The 17,212-nt window shown below is 38.8% G+C and overlaps 1 protein-coding gene across 2 annotated transcripts in view; it reads right to left on the reverse strand.

The window, feature by feature from the left end:
• Positions 1-1,876: 1,876 nt before the first annotated feature.
• cadm1b (cell adhesion molecule 1b) overlaps positions 1,877-17,212 on the reverse strand; it is a 273,821-nt gene continuing 258,485 nt past the window's right edge. For both annotated transcript variants that reach the window (XM_036149507.1, XM_036149506.1), the window contains 2 exons: positions 3,772-3,900; positions 1,877-3,621 (listed from right to left, as the gene is read on the reverse strand). In XM_036149507.1, the coding sequence (XP_036005400.1) occupies positions 3,503-3,621; positions 3,772-3,900 (248 nt within the window). In that variant the 3' untranslated portion in view covers positions 1,877-3,502. The remainder of the gene's footprint in view (positions 3,622-3,771; positions 3,901-17,212) is intronic.

Genomic DNA, 17,212 nt, shown 5'->3' on the forward strand with positions numbered 1-17,212 from the left:
GCTAATTGCCAAACAAGTTTTGCTCTTCCTAGCTGTGAGTTGGAGAGGCGTAGAATATGTGTAAAGTTCACACTGTTTGATTGGGGTTGGTGAAAAGTAGAGAGAAAATGTAGCACAATACCATTTCTCTGCAAAGGTTTGAGGCTACAAGATGTCAGACAAAAAGAAAAAAAAAGAGCTTCCCAAGTGAAATCTTTTGGCCTTATGAGTTATCAAAGAAAGTCTAAAGATAAAGTACAGCGAAGATTTATTGGACCCATACTTGCAGAGACTGAAAGGTTTTTAGCTTAGAAACAAATAAGAACAACATAAGAAAAGGTTTGGCAATGACTTCAAAGCTAAATATAAAGTATATGGGTAGTTTTTGTATCGTTGTTAGATTTAAGTGTAATTTATCATTTTTTTCTACCAGCAGATCAGGAGGGGTATTTTGTAAAGATGACTTTCCATCTTTGTTGTTTACAAAAACAGCTATTTATAATACATATATGCAGACTCGTTGTATTTGGTTCCATTCACCTGCATGGAATGAAAATGAGAAAAAGAAGAAGTTTCAGGCCAGTGAAGCACCAATAGCGGTCTGTTTTAGCCTTTGTCTAGTCTGACTTTATTAGCCAACAAAATAAATACTCTGTGAGTGTCTAGGTAATTTAGCTAAACAGCTAAATTAGTTCAGATAAATACGATAAATTAATATAGCAGCTTGTTTATCTTAATTAGCTACTTTTATTACTAACTTAGCTGTTTAGCTAAAAAAAACTGTTTATCTGTGAAATTAGCTAAACATAACTAAACAGGTAAATAAGCCATTTAGGTAATTGAACTTAATTAGCTGAACAGATGATTTAGGTAACTTGAAATTTAGTATTGTGTTTTAGCTAAAAAGCTATTCTAGTTATTTAGTTAATTCAATTTGCTAAATAACAAGCTAAATTGCTCAATTATCTGTTTTGGTAATTCAGGTATTTCTTTTAAATTAGCTATTAAAATAGCCATTTTTTTATTGGCTAGTGGCTCATTTAGCTAAATGGTTTCTGTACTGATATTTGATCCTTAAATTACCATAACTTCTGAATATTACAGTGTTAGTCTCTTAAATGAAAGTGATTTTCAGACTGCTTTAACCATCACTATACATTGTTTGATAATCATTTCTTTGTCAATACAAGATACAACCACAAAATTAAACTGTACAACCGTTGCCTAATTGTCATGGCACATTACCATTGCTTAGATGATCAAAACTATCTTCCAAACATGCTTTTGTATAGACACGGTCTGCTATGGTATTATCACAGTTGACAAATGCCTCTGTAAACTAAACCTGACAGATTTCAGGAGGAATTTAAAATGAATAGGAAGTAGATAAAACTCTGAACTTTCAAATAAAACTGACACTTTTACAACACAAACACAGCCAACAATTGACTTCTAATTTTATAGAGAAAAAGGTTCAAAAAATGAAAACAGATGATACTGTAATACAAAATAGACATAACCTGTTTTTCAAAATCATGGGATGTCCCAAACTGATTCCAGGATTCTGATCTTAGCCTTTAATGATTAAATCAGAGTTGGTAATTGCAATCAATTGTTGATGTTGTCATCTCACTCTCAAGGTTTTATATCAAATGCGTCTAAACAGCTGCCAGGTGTTGTTTAACGTTGATAAGAAAGGTTTGCAGCTAGGAACTATTTTTGAATAGAAAATGAAAAGTGTCATTTGCATCCTGTAAGTAGTAACATATACTAATATTTAGCAGTGAGCATTTCTTGAGGGGGTTGTTAAAAACCTACACGTTTCACATGCTAGCTGCATTAGTGAGCAAGGAAAAGTAACGTGCTTTAAAGGATCTTTAAAGATGATTTCTGCTGAGACAGAAATGATTACGCAAGGATTTAATTTATCACTCTGGATGAACAACCCTTTGCTTTGGTGGATAATATAGGTTTTCCTTACGACATTATTTAGCTGACAACACTACCTGAGCTGGATTAGAAAAGTTAGTCATGTCTTATATCATTTGACATGACTAACTTTAGGTTTTACAATAGACATTCAGAGTTTGTGTTATCACCTATCCTCATAGGACACTGGATATATTCCCCACTCACAAACAGATTAGGTTGCCTTCTGTGGTATGCGGTATTTGCAGTTTTGTGGATCTTGAGGAGACATTAAACAGATTTAAATCATCAAAGACCTAGTCCACATTAATCTATGCTATAGTGCAAGAAGTTGGGAAAACAATGGCTGATCAAGAGATTCTAAACATGGGCATGCTTCAGTTTGTAGTGCAACAAGGGAATCCACTCCGAATCACAGAAACTGGCAACCAACAGAAAGATAGTTGGTCAGTTGAAACACTTCAGACTTCTGTAGCACTACCGATAAGCAAATCATATACATTTCATATATTCTATTCATTTTATTGTACTTATGGTACGTAGTATGCAAATCTGGCTGCAAAGAAATGAAACTATTAGAATGAAGCTTGGTATTGGCAAACACTACATCTTAAATGAAAAAAAAAATCTAGATCAGGACATCAATAAATAAAAACAATATGGCGTCAATTGCAAGTACAGAGATCAAAAATAATTACATACCATTGAAATTAGAGATTTTGCTGACTGAGTCTGACTTACGTACACAAGCAGATAATTGATTTTTAAATAGTAGTTGCTCCAGACTTTAGGAATGTGGTCCAAGAAAAAATATCCATTACTATTTGGATCTGGCAATCTTTGAGGGACTGGTTTTATGTTACATCTTGAGTCTAAACTGAATACGTATTCATATAACATGACTATTACTCTTCTAGCAAATACATTCAAGGTATGATTACTCAAAAACCTTACATAAGTAATCAACAGTGGGCCTGCATTTGAGGAGGACTGTATGTAATCTGCAGGAATATGTCAAAACCAATCAGACCTGAATCTAAATGTGATGAACATGGAGGCACCACAGGACTTTGCCCAGCGGGAAGAAACATGTTGATAATGGGTTTCTCATTTACTAAACACTGGAAAGGACTTAAGAAAAAAAAAATGTAAAAGGTATGATTTAGCTGGCCTCTCATATATCTGGTTACACGAGCTAAAAGCTAGTTGCAGCACACACTGACAAACACCAGACCCCTTTCTACCTCCTCTGAAAGCCAAATGCAACAAAGGGTCAAGTAGTGTACATGGAGAAAGAATCCAATCCAACAAGCATGTGAATAGAAACCAACAAACCAACAAAAGAAATAGAACAAGGCACAAAATTGTCTGTAAAATAATTAAACTGTACAGAATAGGACCCAGCAGTCCAGGAAGGGTCGGACAGGAGACTAAGCGACGCCTCTTCTTCCCACACGTCTATGCCATTCCTACTCCCCTCTTTCCCTCCCCCTCCTTCCTTCTTTTACCCTAACCCAAGCTGTCTTGCTACCAATCAACACTGGACACAGTGCGCCCACACCATCCCCAACCTTCATTCCAGGCCCCTTCCAGATTAGATGTAATACTCCTTCTTCTCGTCTGTGTTATTGTGACCCCCCTCTGCGTTGATGATTGCTGTGTCTGCATCAGCCGCATCGTCCGCTCCCTTGGCTTCGTGCGTGAAGTAAGTTCCTGCAAAGGGCATATAAAGAGAAATTAGCAGCCAGCCTATTCCACGTCCCTTTTCCTCTTCAACCCTACTGCACTCCATTTGCAAATAAAGCACTTAAAGTCATAACAATGTGTTAATAATCCAGTGGGGTTGCAGTGGTGGTGCTTTACCTTTGTGTCTGGCAAAGTACCGACCAAGCACAATGAGTGCACACAGGATTGCAAACATCACAACAGCAACCACTCCTCCGATGACAGCATGGTCGATTTTCTGTGGTGCACCCTCGCCGGCTCTGGAGTCTTAGCGAACAAAACAAAAAAACACATTAACCAAAGTTAATATCATGGTTAGAAAAACTCTCAGCCGGTAAGAGTGGTAAAAGGACAGCCCACACCTCTGTGGTTTCTCTTTACACAATGGCCATCACAGTGACAAGTGAATGATAGAGTTAGCAAACCAAAATGTTTTGAGAGAATAAAAATAATAGAAATCTGAAAAAAGCACAGGTCTTTTCACACTACTTGGCACCCCTTCAATTAAAAGTTTTAGTCATGAAAATAATCACAAATGCCACAATAATATTTATTCCTGACAAGTTCTACAAAATGGTTGTAGCCGGAACATTTATTCATTTTTTTGTGGTATCCACTTCAGAATTCAAGTTGACAAGTGTGTCTGGATGTTAGTAACTCGTGACTTGCCCTTAAATGCGGGTATAGATGTTATATGGCACAAAGGCTGTCTCTAAGCTACTTTTCAAAATTGAGAAGACAGAGAACATGCCATTCAGGCAAGGCAGATCATGTTGATTTTCACAAGTTGTGTAATGGCTACTCATCTGAACTTGCCAATATCTGCAGTCAGAAACACTTAAAAAAGTTCCAAAAAATTGGAAATGAAAGAGACAAGGAACCAATCTTTGCAACCACACAGTCAAAAGGATGCTGAGGGAGGTTAAAACTCGTCGACATCTCTCTGTTGAAGAACTGCGGCAAAGAATGCCACCTTAGGGTCATCGCATCTCCAAACCTGCTTGATGCTTTCCAAGTGTCCAATTGTTAAGAGGTGATGATGGGAGAAATGATTTTCTGTCCTACCATCACATTTTTAACAATGGCGACTTTGCTAAATTCTACAGGAAGTTTCAAATATATTCTTCACGTTGGTCATATGAGGCCAAGAGCAAACTTTTCAGCAACAACACTTCCAGTAGATTTGATGTGAAACGCATGTTGAATAAATAGAAAATCCCCTAATTCCACTGTTAAGTAGTGCCAAAGATATGTGATGCTAGGGCCCAGGAAATGTTGCAAGGCTTCGTTTGCTGGGCTTTAATTTCCTGGACTTTGCAAACAATGCAAAGCTTCATGATTTTCCCAAATGTCTGTGAATTTTAAATGGTATAAAAATCGTTTTTTGGTGGTACAGAAAAACCACCAAACCAAGATAATAAGCTAAAACATATGACCAAATTGACATAGAAATATTTCACAAGACACAAAATCAAACTTCTTCCATAGTCATCTGTCCCCAAAGTTAAGTCCTATAGAGAGCTTGTGGACCCAGAAGAAGAGAAGACAGCATAGACCCCAGACTATGTAATGGTCAGGCACGGTCAAAGTTTTCTGTATGCTTCCACCATGTGAATTTTTATGGAAGAAGACTAAGACATTTCCTAATGGCAAAAGTTTTTTGTTAAGCATCACCAATATCAATAACCAATCAATCAATAACTATCAATAACCTTGCCACAGGCAGCTTTGTTAAAAACAGCTATTTCTGTCATGGGATTTCATTTTTCAATTGAACAAAGTTCTCAAATTATAGGGTCGATTTTTCAAAAATGTAGGATATTACGCTTACATTTATCTTTAGGTTTTTTGCTCCCCCCCCCACATTTTTTCCAGGGGTGTCAATAAACGTGAAGAGTTCTGTGGTGGGTCCACGAGGAATCATCTGGCTTTTGATTCATAATTTACAATATTTAACTCTTCATCTCTGATGCCACAATGGGAAAGAAAAGAAATTATATAAAGAAGGATTTAACATTTATTTCTATTGTCTAGACAGATTTAAATATGCCAACAGATGTATTAAACAGTATATACTGGCATGTCATATTGTTGATCCCCGATTTTTACTTTAATGTCAGCAGTGCTTTTAGGCTCTCCTTGGCCTCCTTGAGTGACTGGACTGAAAATATTAAGACAGTTATTCCATCGTGAAACAGCAGACACTGTCTGCAATTTCAGCGAGAATTCACACACTGTACGATACTGTGTGATTTAGGGAGCCATTTCTGGAAGTTATAGAGCTCAATCATGAGAAAGAGACACACGTCTAAAGATAAATTGGCAGCTGGCGTCCTCGCGTGAAGAAATACACGACTGCCTCAGGTGTCAGCCAGTATCGCTGTCCAGCACTTAGCCAGATTTATCCGTGCACTACTGATGTACAAGGCAAAAAAAAAATCTGAAGCCTTTAAATTTCCAGTCTTAGAATAGTTCAGAGGTATTTATCAATAGTCTATATCTGTGCACATTTGGGCTGATTGAGGAGTGATGGGTGAGGGGGAATGGCTGCACTGTTCTTTGCTGCATGAGAGAGCAGCTCAATTTTCCATCAATCTCTCCAGTCATGCTCTGAACTTGAATGATTTTGATAAAAGACGAGCTGAGAGTGCAGAATTTCTCTCAACGCAGTGAAGGCGTAATAAGTCGACTGGAAGGGTCTGAGACATGACAGTCACATATAAACCTACAAAATATTAAAAAAAAAAATAAAAAAAATTCCCCGCGTACCGTCAGCTTGTGGGAGACGATTCCTACAATGAAACTAATTAATAGGAAAAGTTTCGTTTCAGTCGAGCGCCCCCCTAAAATGGATTCATCTTCAACAGGGGGGCACGGCTGTGGTGCGTCGAGGCCTGTACAAGGCGCAGTTTGTTTACCGTATCAAGAATGTCAGGATAGCACAGCTCTTTCCCAGTGGAGATGAAACGGCCCATGCTCCATGCTAATGAACATGCTCCCGCTAAATGGCCTGTGCACTGTCCTGTCTCATCTTCCCTCCTTTTTTTCCCCCCCCTGCCTCCCATCCTCCTGCCCTCACCTTGCTCACCCCTGTCTTTCGCTTGACACATTCTGGAGGAAACACGCGGAGGTCTTGGCTGCCTCCGCGCACCGAGGGAGAGTTTGATTTAACAAGTACGAAAAATTCATCCGGAGTCAGCAGCAAGACACTATCACAAAAATGTCAGAGAATAACTTAAAATCCCCTAACACCAGCAGTATCAACTGCTATGGTTGGTTGCATTTCATGTTGCCTGCATTAGGCACACTGCTGAACACTGGTTTCCTGTTCATCAGGTCTGTATTTATCACAGAGGCGAGTTGAGAAAACATGGCCTAAAATCCAATGCAAGCACATGCAGAAAACATCTCATTTTTGTTCATTTTGTGATGACTGACTTTTTGTAAGGAGGGCATAAAGCATGTGATGCAATAACAAACACAGGCCTCAAGTGTGTTGGAAAATGATTTCAAATGTAAAGGTCAGCGGTGATGAAGAGCCCTAACTCAGTCTAGTGCACTCCCATACAACAGTATTCTGCATTGAACATAGATGTAGTATGTTGCTGGTCACATATTAATAAATCTGGGAGTTATGTTGAAGAATAAAGGTCAGGACAAACTATAAACTAAAACAATTGCTATAAAGATCACGAAGTAGAAACATACACATGGTGGAGTTTTAAATAGAAGAAGATTGTTAAAGTGATGTATCTTTCTTCTGTGTTTTAATTTCACACCTCCTTAGTGTCAATAAAGCTTGATATCGGGGAAGAGTTTAGCTGAATTTCCAGTTGCATTAGCCTCATGTACATGTACATTGTGGAGTGTTAAACAGAGGAAGATTCCTAAAGTGCATATAATCATATTTTACAGCCAGAGACTTGCTAAAAGGATTATGTGATGTGAGGAAAATAAATTAAATTGACATACTGCACAACCAGTGTATGGTTGGCTATTACTAAATAGGCAATTCTGTAGCCACTGTTTTAGGAAGAAAAAGGCCGACATACATGTATCAGAGCAACGGCGATGGTTAGAGATGCAGCAAAAATCCTATTATTTGAATACTGACAGAATTTGGTGTTTCAACATACAGTTTTTGTCCAGGCAGTCACTTGAAATAATAGTGAATATTAATATGGTTATACTGGACTAAAACAGAGTGCTTTTAAATCCTCAGATAGAATTCTGGTTTGGTCTTACTTTGCCCTCCTTACTGGATTTATCAATAATTCACTATCGCTACTTTCGTCTTAGATGGGTATTGTGTTATGCATTTTACATATTTCTTGATTACCACAAACCTGAAAACATGTGAAAAGGAAAAGTTGCATAAATAATTACATATGGCTTTGATACAGATAGCAAATAGGCTGAGCATTTTCACTTGCAACACGGAGAACCTTCAATGCATCGTCCTGTGTTCTGATGGAATCCAGAGGATTGTGTATCAACAGTCAGTGTCTTACCAGTCGTAGATACAGTTGAAATCAGATCTTTATTTACAACAGAAACAGAGAAAAGTTACCACGATAAATCAAACTCAATTTTTCAGTTAAAATTATCAAATTTCTTTCTATTTGCTAAATGCCAGAATTATATGTGTGAGGATTTTAACTGTTTTCTCAAAATGTAGAAGTTTACAAAAATATGAACAATGCTTTGAAACAATTTGTAAGCTTTTAAAAAGTGACTATTTCACAGCATTTAAATTAAATAGAGCACACCCTGAACACACCGCTTCCTTGCATAAATTCCTTAGATTAAGTTTGTAGTTCAACTTATCTTTACCTATTGCTACCATTCCACTGCAATGTAATTTCATCTGTATGTTGTCTTTTCTTATGTGCTGTTCATGCACAGCAGTTTGAATTGTCTTGTTACTGAAATGTGCTATACAAATATACTTGCCTTAATGTCTTGGAAATTTCTAAAGCAATCAGCATATAAAAGAGAATTGTGTCTAAAAGTCTCACTATTCCTTGGGTACAATTTCCAGATGTCCAAAAGGACCATGTTCATCTGTTAATAATAATAATAATAATAATAATAATAATAATAATAATAATAATAATAATAATAATAATAATAATAATAATAAAGCAACACTAAGTCATAAGCAAGGAATTAAAAGCTTTTGAACAAATGGATCTTCCAAATGCACATTGTTTCAAAGCAAACTGCCAGATTAGCCGAAAGGACAAATAAAGTTTACGTTTTTGAGTAGCTTTCACAAAACCCTGATCCCAGTCACAATGTAACAGTGTGTGCGACCAGGGTGGTCTACAAACCTTATTGAGTTACACAAGTTCTCATTTCATGAAGCACAGCTAAACACAGCTATTGTTCAGACGAGTTATTTGACTGACTTTAATAAGCAATTATCTTGAATGTTTGGTGAAAACTAATCTATTTCCTAAAAATCAGGCTGTTCATGTAGCTATGTACTGCAGGTAAGATACTGACTGCTGATAACAACTCAGCAGAATCTTGCTTCGGTGATTTCGTACCATCCATGTACATCAATGAATTTTAGATGAATGTGTTCAAACGAAATGGAAGGTGTTTAACTGATAACATGTAAATCATGATTTTTTTATATTTATTTTTTTATTGGATGTCTCATAAACAAAATAATCTTTTTAAGCCTCCATGGCTGAGTAATTCCAATTTACAACGGCAAAATACCAGTGACAGTCTTAAAAGCATTTGTTTTTGTATGCACTGCAGCACTGCAGCGTCTGGAAGATTGCCAGTAAAGACAGCGTATGAACGTCACCATAACTTTTCTGAAGCATTTATTTGGAGGAAGTGTTGGGGCTGGGAAAAAAATGGTTTACTGTTTGCTTAACAGTATAGCTGGTTTGTTCAGATACATGTGGTATTGATTTCAACACAAAAACTTATCTGTGAGCTTTATCTGCTGTCCTTGTAGCTTGCATGCTGTAAACACATCCAGCGGTGACATTGCATTACCAGAACTAACACTCAACTGTGATTAACACATGAAACTACAGAGAAAATCTGGAATGGAAATCTCAGACATCAGTGTGTGAAAAGGACCAGTGGGTATACATCCATTCGACACATCATCCGCTTTTTGGTGACTTAGCTAGGCCAAATAATCATGTTTTTATCTTTTTTTTGTTAAGATAAGAGAGGGGGCTGTTAAAATAAATTATTTCAACAAGAGATGTATCATAACTTGGCCATTGTGTCCAGAAACAGATAGAAAATCAGTCTTGTGAGGTTAACGGTGCATAGGCAAGGTATAAGACTTTTCAAAATGAATATGCCAGTAGCTCACTCTGATTGAATAAAAAAAGAATTCTGACAAATTACGGTGTCCTGTTGGCATATTATTTGTTATTTCTGTCTTTTATGAGTTTTTTTTGGCTGAATTTGCTGTTAACTAAAGCCCTTCAGTATACAATAACCATAACAGCACCATGTGGACGGAGGTACGGCACAGTACATGCTTACAATTGGTCAACAAGCCGAAGCCATGGAGCGAGTGAATGTGGAACTCAGCAGTTTCAAAAACAAAAAAAGAATAAAAGTCCAAGATCAGGAATAAAAATCTGCAAAATATTTGTTTTGATTCCAAGTGGGATAAAACTCGAATAGCACTGGGAATACAGTAGGAATGTGGGTGCTCACTAAAGGGGGAGTTTAAGCTGAGGAAGGATTCAGATGTCGCTACAAAGTTGATGGATGTACATGAGTACATATCTTTGCTAACAGTGCTATTAGTGTTAGCAATGCTTTTAAAGGTATATAGCTACATTATATGCTTATTAAAAAATATAAAAACTGTTTGATCATGATAAAATAAGGTTATATACACTAAGCATCCTGATAGTGTTTCTTTATGAGGCTACATGGAACCCAGCACTGGGCATGAGCAGATATAAAAAGATGTGGCGCCATCTACCGCCTGTGTCATAGAACAATAATAATGCCAGATGGCGACTAATAAATACCTACTAAATAATGCTTGACCGAGCCTGACCCTGCTGCAATGCCTTGCGGTATAGCGGCAGCTTGGCATGTGATTACAGGCAGAACCCGTTCTCCACCGTTCCCCATTTCAAAAGGGTCTAGGCAAGGCTGCAGCGGGTCCAGGGTGGGGCTCACCACGGTGTGCAGGTGTGAAAGGATGAGGCGCTCCGTGGTCTTCATCAGGTGGGAGGTCAGGGTGACTGGTCTGAAGTGGCCCGGTTCCCAGGCGTGCGGTGTTTTGGGAACCGGTACCAGACAGCAGGTCTTCCACAGGGTGGGCAACAACCCCAGGCTGAGGCTCAGGTTGTAGATGTAGCTGAGGACCTCACAGAGCTCATCTGCACAGGTCCTCAGCAGCCTGGGGGGGGGGGGGGGGGTACCGTCTGATCCAGGGGCTTTCCTCTGTTTCAGCCTCGTCAGCTGTCCTCTCACCTGCATTGGTGTGACTGTGAGGGGGGAGGAAAGCCTGTGGGTGGGTCTGGGGTTGATGAGAGTGGCGGTGGGGGGGATGGTAGATCTCTGGAGGGCTGGTGGTTGGAGACGTGTGGAGAGTTGAGGGAGGGGGCCAGTGTGACCGGGTGAAGAATGTGTTCAACTCATCTGCAGACTTGGTGTCACCATCTGCAGCCCTCCTGGTCCTCTGCCCAAAGCCGGAGATGTTCTTCAGACCTCTCCACACATCCCCGACGTTGTTCTGCGCCAGCTGCTCCTCCATCTTCTTCCCATAATCCTTTTTTGCCGCCCTGATCCTCCACTGGAGCTCCCGCTGAGCTCTACGCTGCTCCTCTCTGTCCCCTGAGTAGAAAGCCCTCTTCTTCTGGTTCAGGAGGACTTTCAGCTCAGGGGTCACCCAAGGGGGGTTGTTTGGAAAGCACCGTAGCCGTCGTGTAGGCACAATGCTCTCCACACAGAAGTTCATGTAGCCAGTGATGCATTCAGTCAGGCTGTTGATGTCATCACCATGAGAGCTTTGGAACATGCTCCATGCTCCATGTTTGATTAATTTTACAGTCTTCAATTAGTAATTAAGTGGAAATTTTTGCATGTAAATGTATCATTTAATAATAATCACATTACATTTACATAAAAGAATGAACTTGTCTTGCACTTGTGATTTTTTAAAAAGGTATTTTCATTGCTAACTGCACCACATAATACACACTATAAAAAGCTAGATTAAATAGTCTCCACTTAAATGAGCTGCACATAGTAATTAAGACATTGTTTATTACAGTTATGTCACAGTAACTTTAGACATTGAAATTGCTGTTATCCTGAATTAATGTATAAATGTTTTATTTCAAACATTTCAAGCAAGAAATGCCAAGCATTAAACAACAAGAAGTAAAACCATCATATTGGTGTGACAAAGAAACCAAGCCTGCCAAGTGATAGAGCTGCGGTTAATTCAAAACAAATCTCAGAATGATTAACTATTATTCTGTTTAGGCATTGAAGGTATATAGGCACATTGTATGCCTATACAAAAAAGACCAAAAACCAGTTGATGGTGATAAAAGAAGGCCAGCTTCCATCCTGATAGTGTACTGATAGTCCTTTTTTAGCCCAAAATTGAATTCCAGCACTGGGCGCGATGAGCAGACATAAACACAAATGGCGCCATCTGCCAGCAGCACTGTGGAACTGCCAGAAAGCCAGAAGGTAGCCATTGATGCAGCTACTTAATTGAGCCTGACCGTGCTGCAATGCCTCACAGGAAAGCGACATCTCGGTGTGGTCGAAGACCAACTCGATATGATTTTTAACCTACTTTGTATTGCGTTACAGCCACGCAAAGACGTGTTACTGACAGTGCTGGCCAGCTGTATAACAGAAGGCTACAAAGATTAGAAAAAGATTTGTACCGCACAATGCAATACATGATGTGATTCACATTTGGATGAAGTCTGATCGTTCATTCTCTTCAGCCTTTTCTCTTTGATGCCATACTTTACGGGTGGAAAGGTTTTGTAAACACTCCAATGTAGCCTTCATTCTTTGCCAAAAGCAAATAAAGATGCGCTCATGAATTAAAACACACCCAATCACATAACGTATCGCCCTATTTCTGTAAAAATCACAGGGATGCCTATTCTCATGGATTAGTGGTGTTATGAAAGGAACTTGGATTGCAGCAAAATATAGTAGGTAGTTTGTGGGGGAATTTTTACTTAACACATTACTGATATGGCTGATTCACTATTTACTCATTTGTCAAAATTCTCACCTGTATCCATTAACGGCACCCAGCATCATATTTCTGTGTATGCAGATGACATTATCCTGTATATTAATCACCCAAAGAGATGTATCCTGTATATTTTGTCCACTTTTAACAGGTATGGTTAAATTTCACATCTAAAGATTAACTGGGACAAATCGGCTCTGTTACCGATGACTCAAACATCAAAAACACAGGACCAGGGTCTCTCTTTTTCTCTCCATTGTGAGATTAATGATGCTCATTTATTATTATTTTGGTCCCGGTGGTTCAGCATTTTTACCTATTTGGGCATTGAGATCTATTCAAATACACAAAATATAACAAAACATAACTTTCAGAAAACTTTAAGTAAGATAATTGGTGACTTGGAAAGATGGTCTAAAATTAAGAATTCCCTTTACAGCCATGTTTCGGTAATTAAAATGAATGTATTATCCAGAGTTAATTTTATCAGGTCGATGATACCGCTGTCCCCTACTAAACAGTATTTATCTAAACTACAATCAGTGGTCACAGCTAAATACAATGCAGCGTGAAAGGAAACATGGAGGTTTGGCTCTTCCACATTTCAAATTGTACAATTGTACTATCACGCTTAGACCACTGTTTGTCTGGCTTCGTCCTAACTCATAAGGTGTCCTGCCACAAATTAGAAGAGAGTTTGATCAGTCACTTTTCCCTTACATACATTTTCACATGTGTATCCTCCTTTTAACCAACATGATACTTACAGCTCTATTATTTTGCAACTAATTCAGGTTTGGGAAAAATCTGGGAAGCTGTGTGGTGGTCTTTTTCCTTGGGACCCTGGGATTCCACTTTTTGATAACAGGAGGCTAATGATAAACAAACAACCAATACGGTTTGCTGCTTGGGAGGACAGCGGTGTTTTTGTATTGGGGAATATTTTTTGGGGATGATGATTTGTTGTCCTTTACAGAATTATGCTCCAAGTATGATCTACCTCACACAAGCTTCTAATTTTATTTACAGCTACGATCCGCTCTTAGAGCAAGTGGAGCCCCTCTGCAAATTCTATTGTCTTCTCTTCCCATTAAAAAGTTGTTGCTAGCATCTGATTTTGGTGGCCATGTCTCTAAACCTCCCAAACTTTAACTACATTGCTTTTATAAACCCCTGGCGTTGGACTCTGTATGGAGAACAGATTTTGCTCGTCTTGGTCCTGAGTTGGAGTGGAGCAGACTATGGGAAGGTAACAGCATCTCCTCCAGGAATCTAGACCACCAGCATATCCACTGTAATTTTGTACATAGGCTTTATCTAACTCCCAAAAGGCTTCACAAAATGAAAATGATTACAGACCCCTTTTGCAAATGATGTCCTTTAAATGTAATTGGCACTTTTAAACATATGTTTTGGGAGTACCCCCCCGGTCAAGGATTTCTGGAGACAAGTTGCACATAATTTATCTGTACTATTGGGTGTTGTTGTTCCTTGCCCATGTTTTTTGTTAAGATTTAATTTCTTCTTTGTATGTTTTATGTTGTTTAGGTTCCTAAAATAACCTAATAAGTTTACCTGTTGATATATATTGGGACTTATATGATGTAAAGTTTGATTTACAATTTGATCAGGATGTAGCCATGTTTGTAAGATGACTTGGTTAAATGAATAAAAACTTGATCACAAAATAGACAAAAAAACAATGATTTTTTCAGGCTGTGTTATCCCATTAGAGAACCCAGCTATCCTTTACAAACATTTAGACATTAATCAATGTCTTTGTGTAGATATATTTACATCTTTCCCTTTTTACTGACATTGTCAGGTTGTTTCAGTAGAAATAAATGTTATATCTTCAATGTCGTATCACTATTTTCTCAGGCCGGTGTTTAAAAAGACCAAATTTAAACTCAAAAGTGTTATTTGGCTCACAGCCAGCAGATACATTATCACAGCCACAATCAAATCAAGCTTTAACCGAATTAGTACCTTTGCATAGTCCTTTATTATCATTACTGTCATTTATCCTTCTTCCTATGTGGATCAGTTTGTCATTTGGCGCCCTAACAAATCCAGGATTAAGTTTCCCTGCAGCTGCCCATGCTCTGTGAACTGTTTTTTGCATTTATAATAACAGAAGGTGCTTGGAGTAGGAAGAAAACCTCCAAATGAGAGACGGTATCATTATGGCAGCCTTTGTGGTCTCGCACTTGAATCAAGTAGAATTTGATTATGTCTGTAATGTGGCTGGCTGCTGTCCACATCGCCGGTGGAACTCTCTCTCTCCGCTCTCTTTTTGCTCGCGGCTTGATCAGAGAGCGCTGACATGCCCACACCCGCGTCCTGACAGGATGTGCACAGCCGTGGGGATTTATAGGAGAATAAAGAGGATTTGCAACTGATGCCCATGTCTACGTGGCTGGGAAATCTGCTCTACTCAAGTCTCTCTGTCACATGCTTTACAGTCGCACCTTTCCATCTTCGCACCGGAATGACTAATTGCTGCTCTGGTCAGTTACAGAGCATCCTAATAGAGCCCTGCTGTCAGCGACAAGATCAGAGCAGTGAGGCTCTCTCCAGGTTTATTAGAGGGACACGATATTTCAGTTCTTTTATACTTTTCCCCTTTGTTTTCTGCTAATATTGCACATCCACATATGTTATTGTTGTCATGTTAAAGAACACAGCTGTGCTTTACAAAAGTGCATTATTTCGCACTTGAACTTTTCAACACTGTCATTTTACTACCTCAAAATGTAATGCATTTTACTACCATTTTATGTGACAGACCGAGACCCCTGAGTCTATTATTTGTAGAATAGCTAATAGTTGCAACTCCATGGCATGATATATTTTTTTTGTTATTGTTTATGAGAATATTGTTTTCAATATCTTGACAAAATATTAGGTTTTGTTGCTGTCTGCCCAGAGCACATTACACTATGTGTTGGCTAGGGCTAGAATTAATGCTCTCCTTGCCCCGCCTGCCAGTTTAGATGAAAGCTCATCTTTTGAAAGTATTGGAATCATGCCATGCTGTTTCCATTTTCAGGTGATGGATTGAAAAGTGGTCTGTGAGATGTTCAAAGCTTGTGCTCTTCTTATTGACTAATTGAGACATTGTCACACTTATCAGATTAAACAATATATAATTTTCCCTCCACCTCACAATTGCACGTTATATTGTGTTGTCTATAACACACAGTGCTTTGCAAAACTATTCACCTCCTTTGGCATTTTCATGTTTCGTAGCCTCACAACCTGGAATTGAAATGAATTGTTTGAGCGTTTGCACCATTTCATTTACATCTACAACTATGAAGGTGTTATTTTTTTTATTGTAAAGCAAAGAACACATTGGACAAAATTATAGAAAACTTCAGTGTGTTTAACTGTTCAAGTCTAACCATGGATTCTCCATTGGATGGCGATCTGAATTTGGGCTAGACCATTCCAACACAGCTCCCACTTAAACCACTTGAGTGCTGCTTTAGCAGTTCGCTTCAGGTCATCGTGCTGGAAGGTGAACCACCGTCCCAGTTTCAAATCACAGGCACACTTGAGAGGTTCTGCTCAAGAATATGTATTCAGCACAACTAATCTTTCACTCGACTTGGACCAGTTTCCAGTCCCTGTTGTGGAACAACATGATGCTGTCACCAGCATGTTTCACTGTGAGGATGATGTTCTTGGGGTGTTGGATGCGTTGGGTTTGTGCCAGGCATAGCGTTTTCTTTAGTGGCTAAAAAGTAATTTTTTTGTTCCTATCTGACCAGAACACCTTCCATGTAGCCTGACCAGCTGGATTGACTTATGCCATAATCACAGCATATCCGTCTGGAAAGAATCAAGTAGAGCTCATTTTCAAAGGTGGGACCAGGACAGGACTAACAGGGTCAGGAGAAACAGGTTAGAACCAATCAGATAACTACAGATGTGACACAAACTTTGTTTGCATTCGTTTTAGCCCTTAGAGCAGGTAGTTGTTTAGGTTCCAGCTCATTCAGGAAGGGCATCATTAAAACTGTGCTCCGTTGTGGCCGCCATCTTGATTGTTATAGTTAATGAAAAGCACTGCTAAATTGTGGGTAATTCTGGGGCAAAGAGTGCTGTGATTGGTCTAGTAAGTTTTAGATTGGAGAGTCTAAGCCTGCCCAGATTGAAAAGCAGTGTATTGAATAAACATAGCGTAAGCATGTCTGGCTGGCCAAGCTATCTTCCACCATACATTTGGAGAGTCACCCTCATGCATTTTGGCTGAAAACTGAAAAAGGAGCCTTCTTATTTTTCACATCAAGTAAAAGTTTTTTTTTTTGGACAGTCTTCCCAGCTCCGTGGAGTCTATGG

This window comes from Fundulus heteroclitus, chromosome 18, assembly GCF_011125445.2.
Source record: "Fundulus heteroclitus isolate FHET01 chromosome 18, MU-UCD_Fhet_4.1, whole genome shotgun sequence".
NCBI classification, from domain to species: Eukaryota; Metazoa; Chordata; class Actinopteri; order Cyprinodontiformes; family Fundulidae; genus Fundulus; species Fundulus heteroclitus.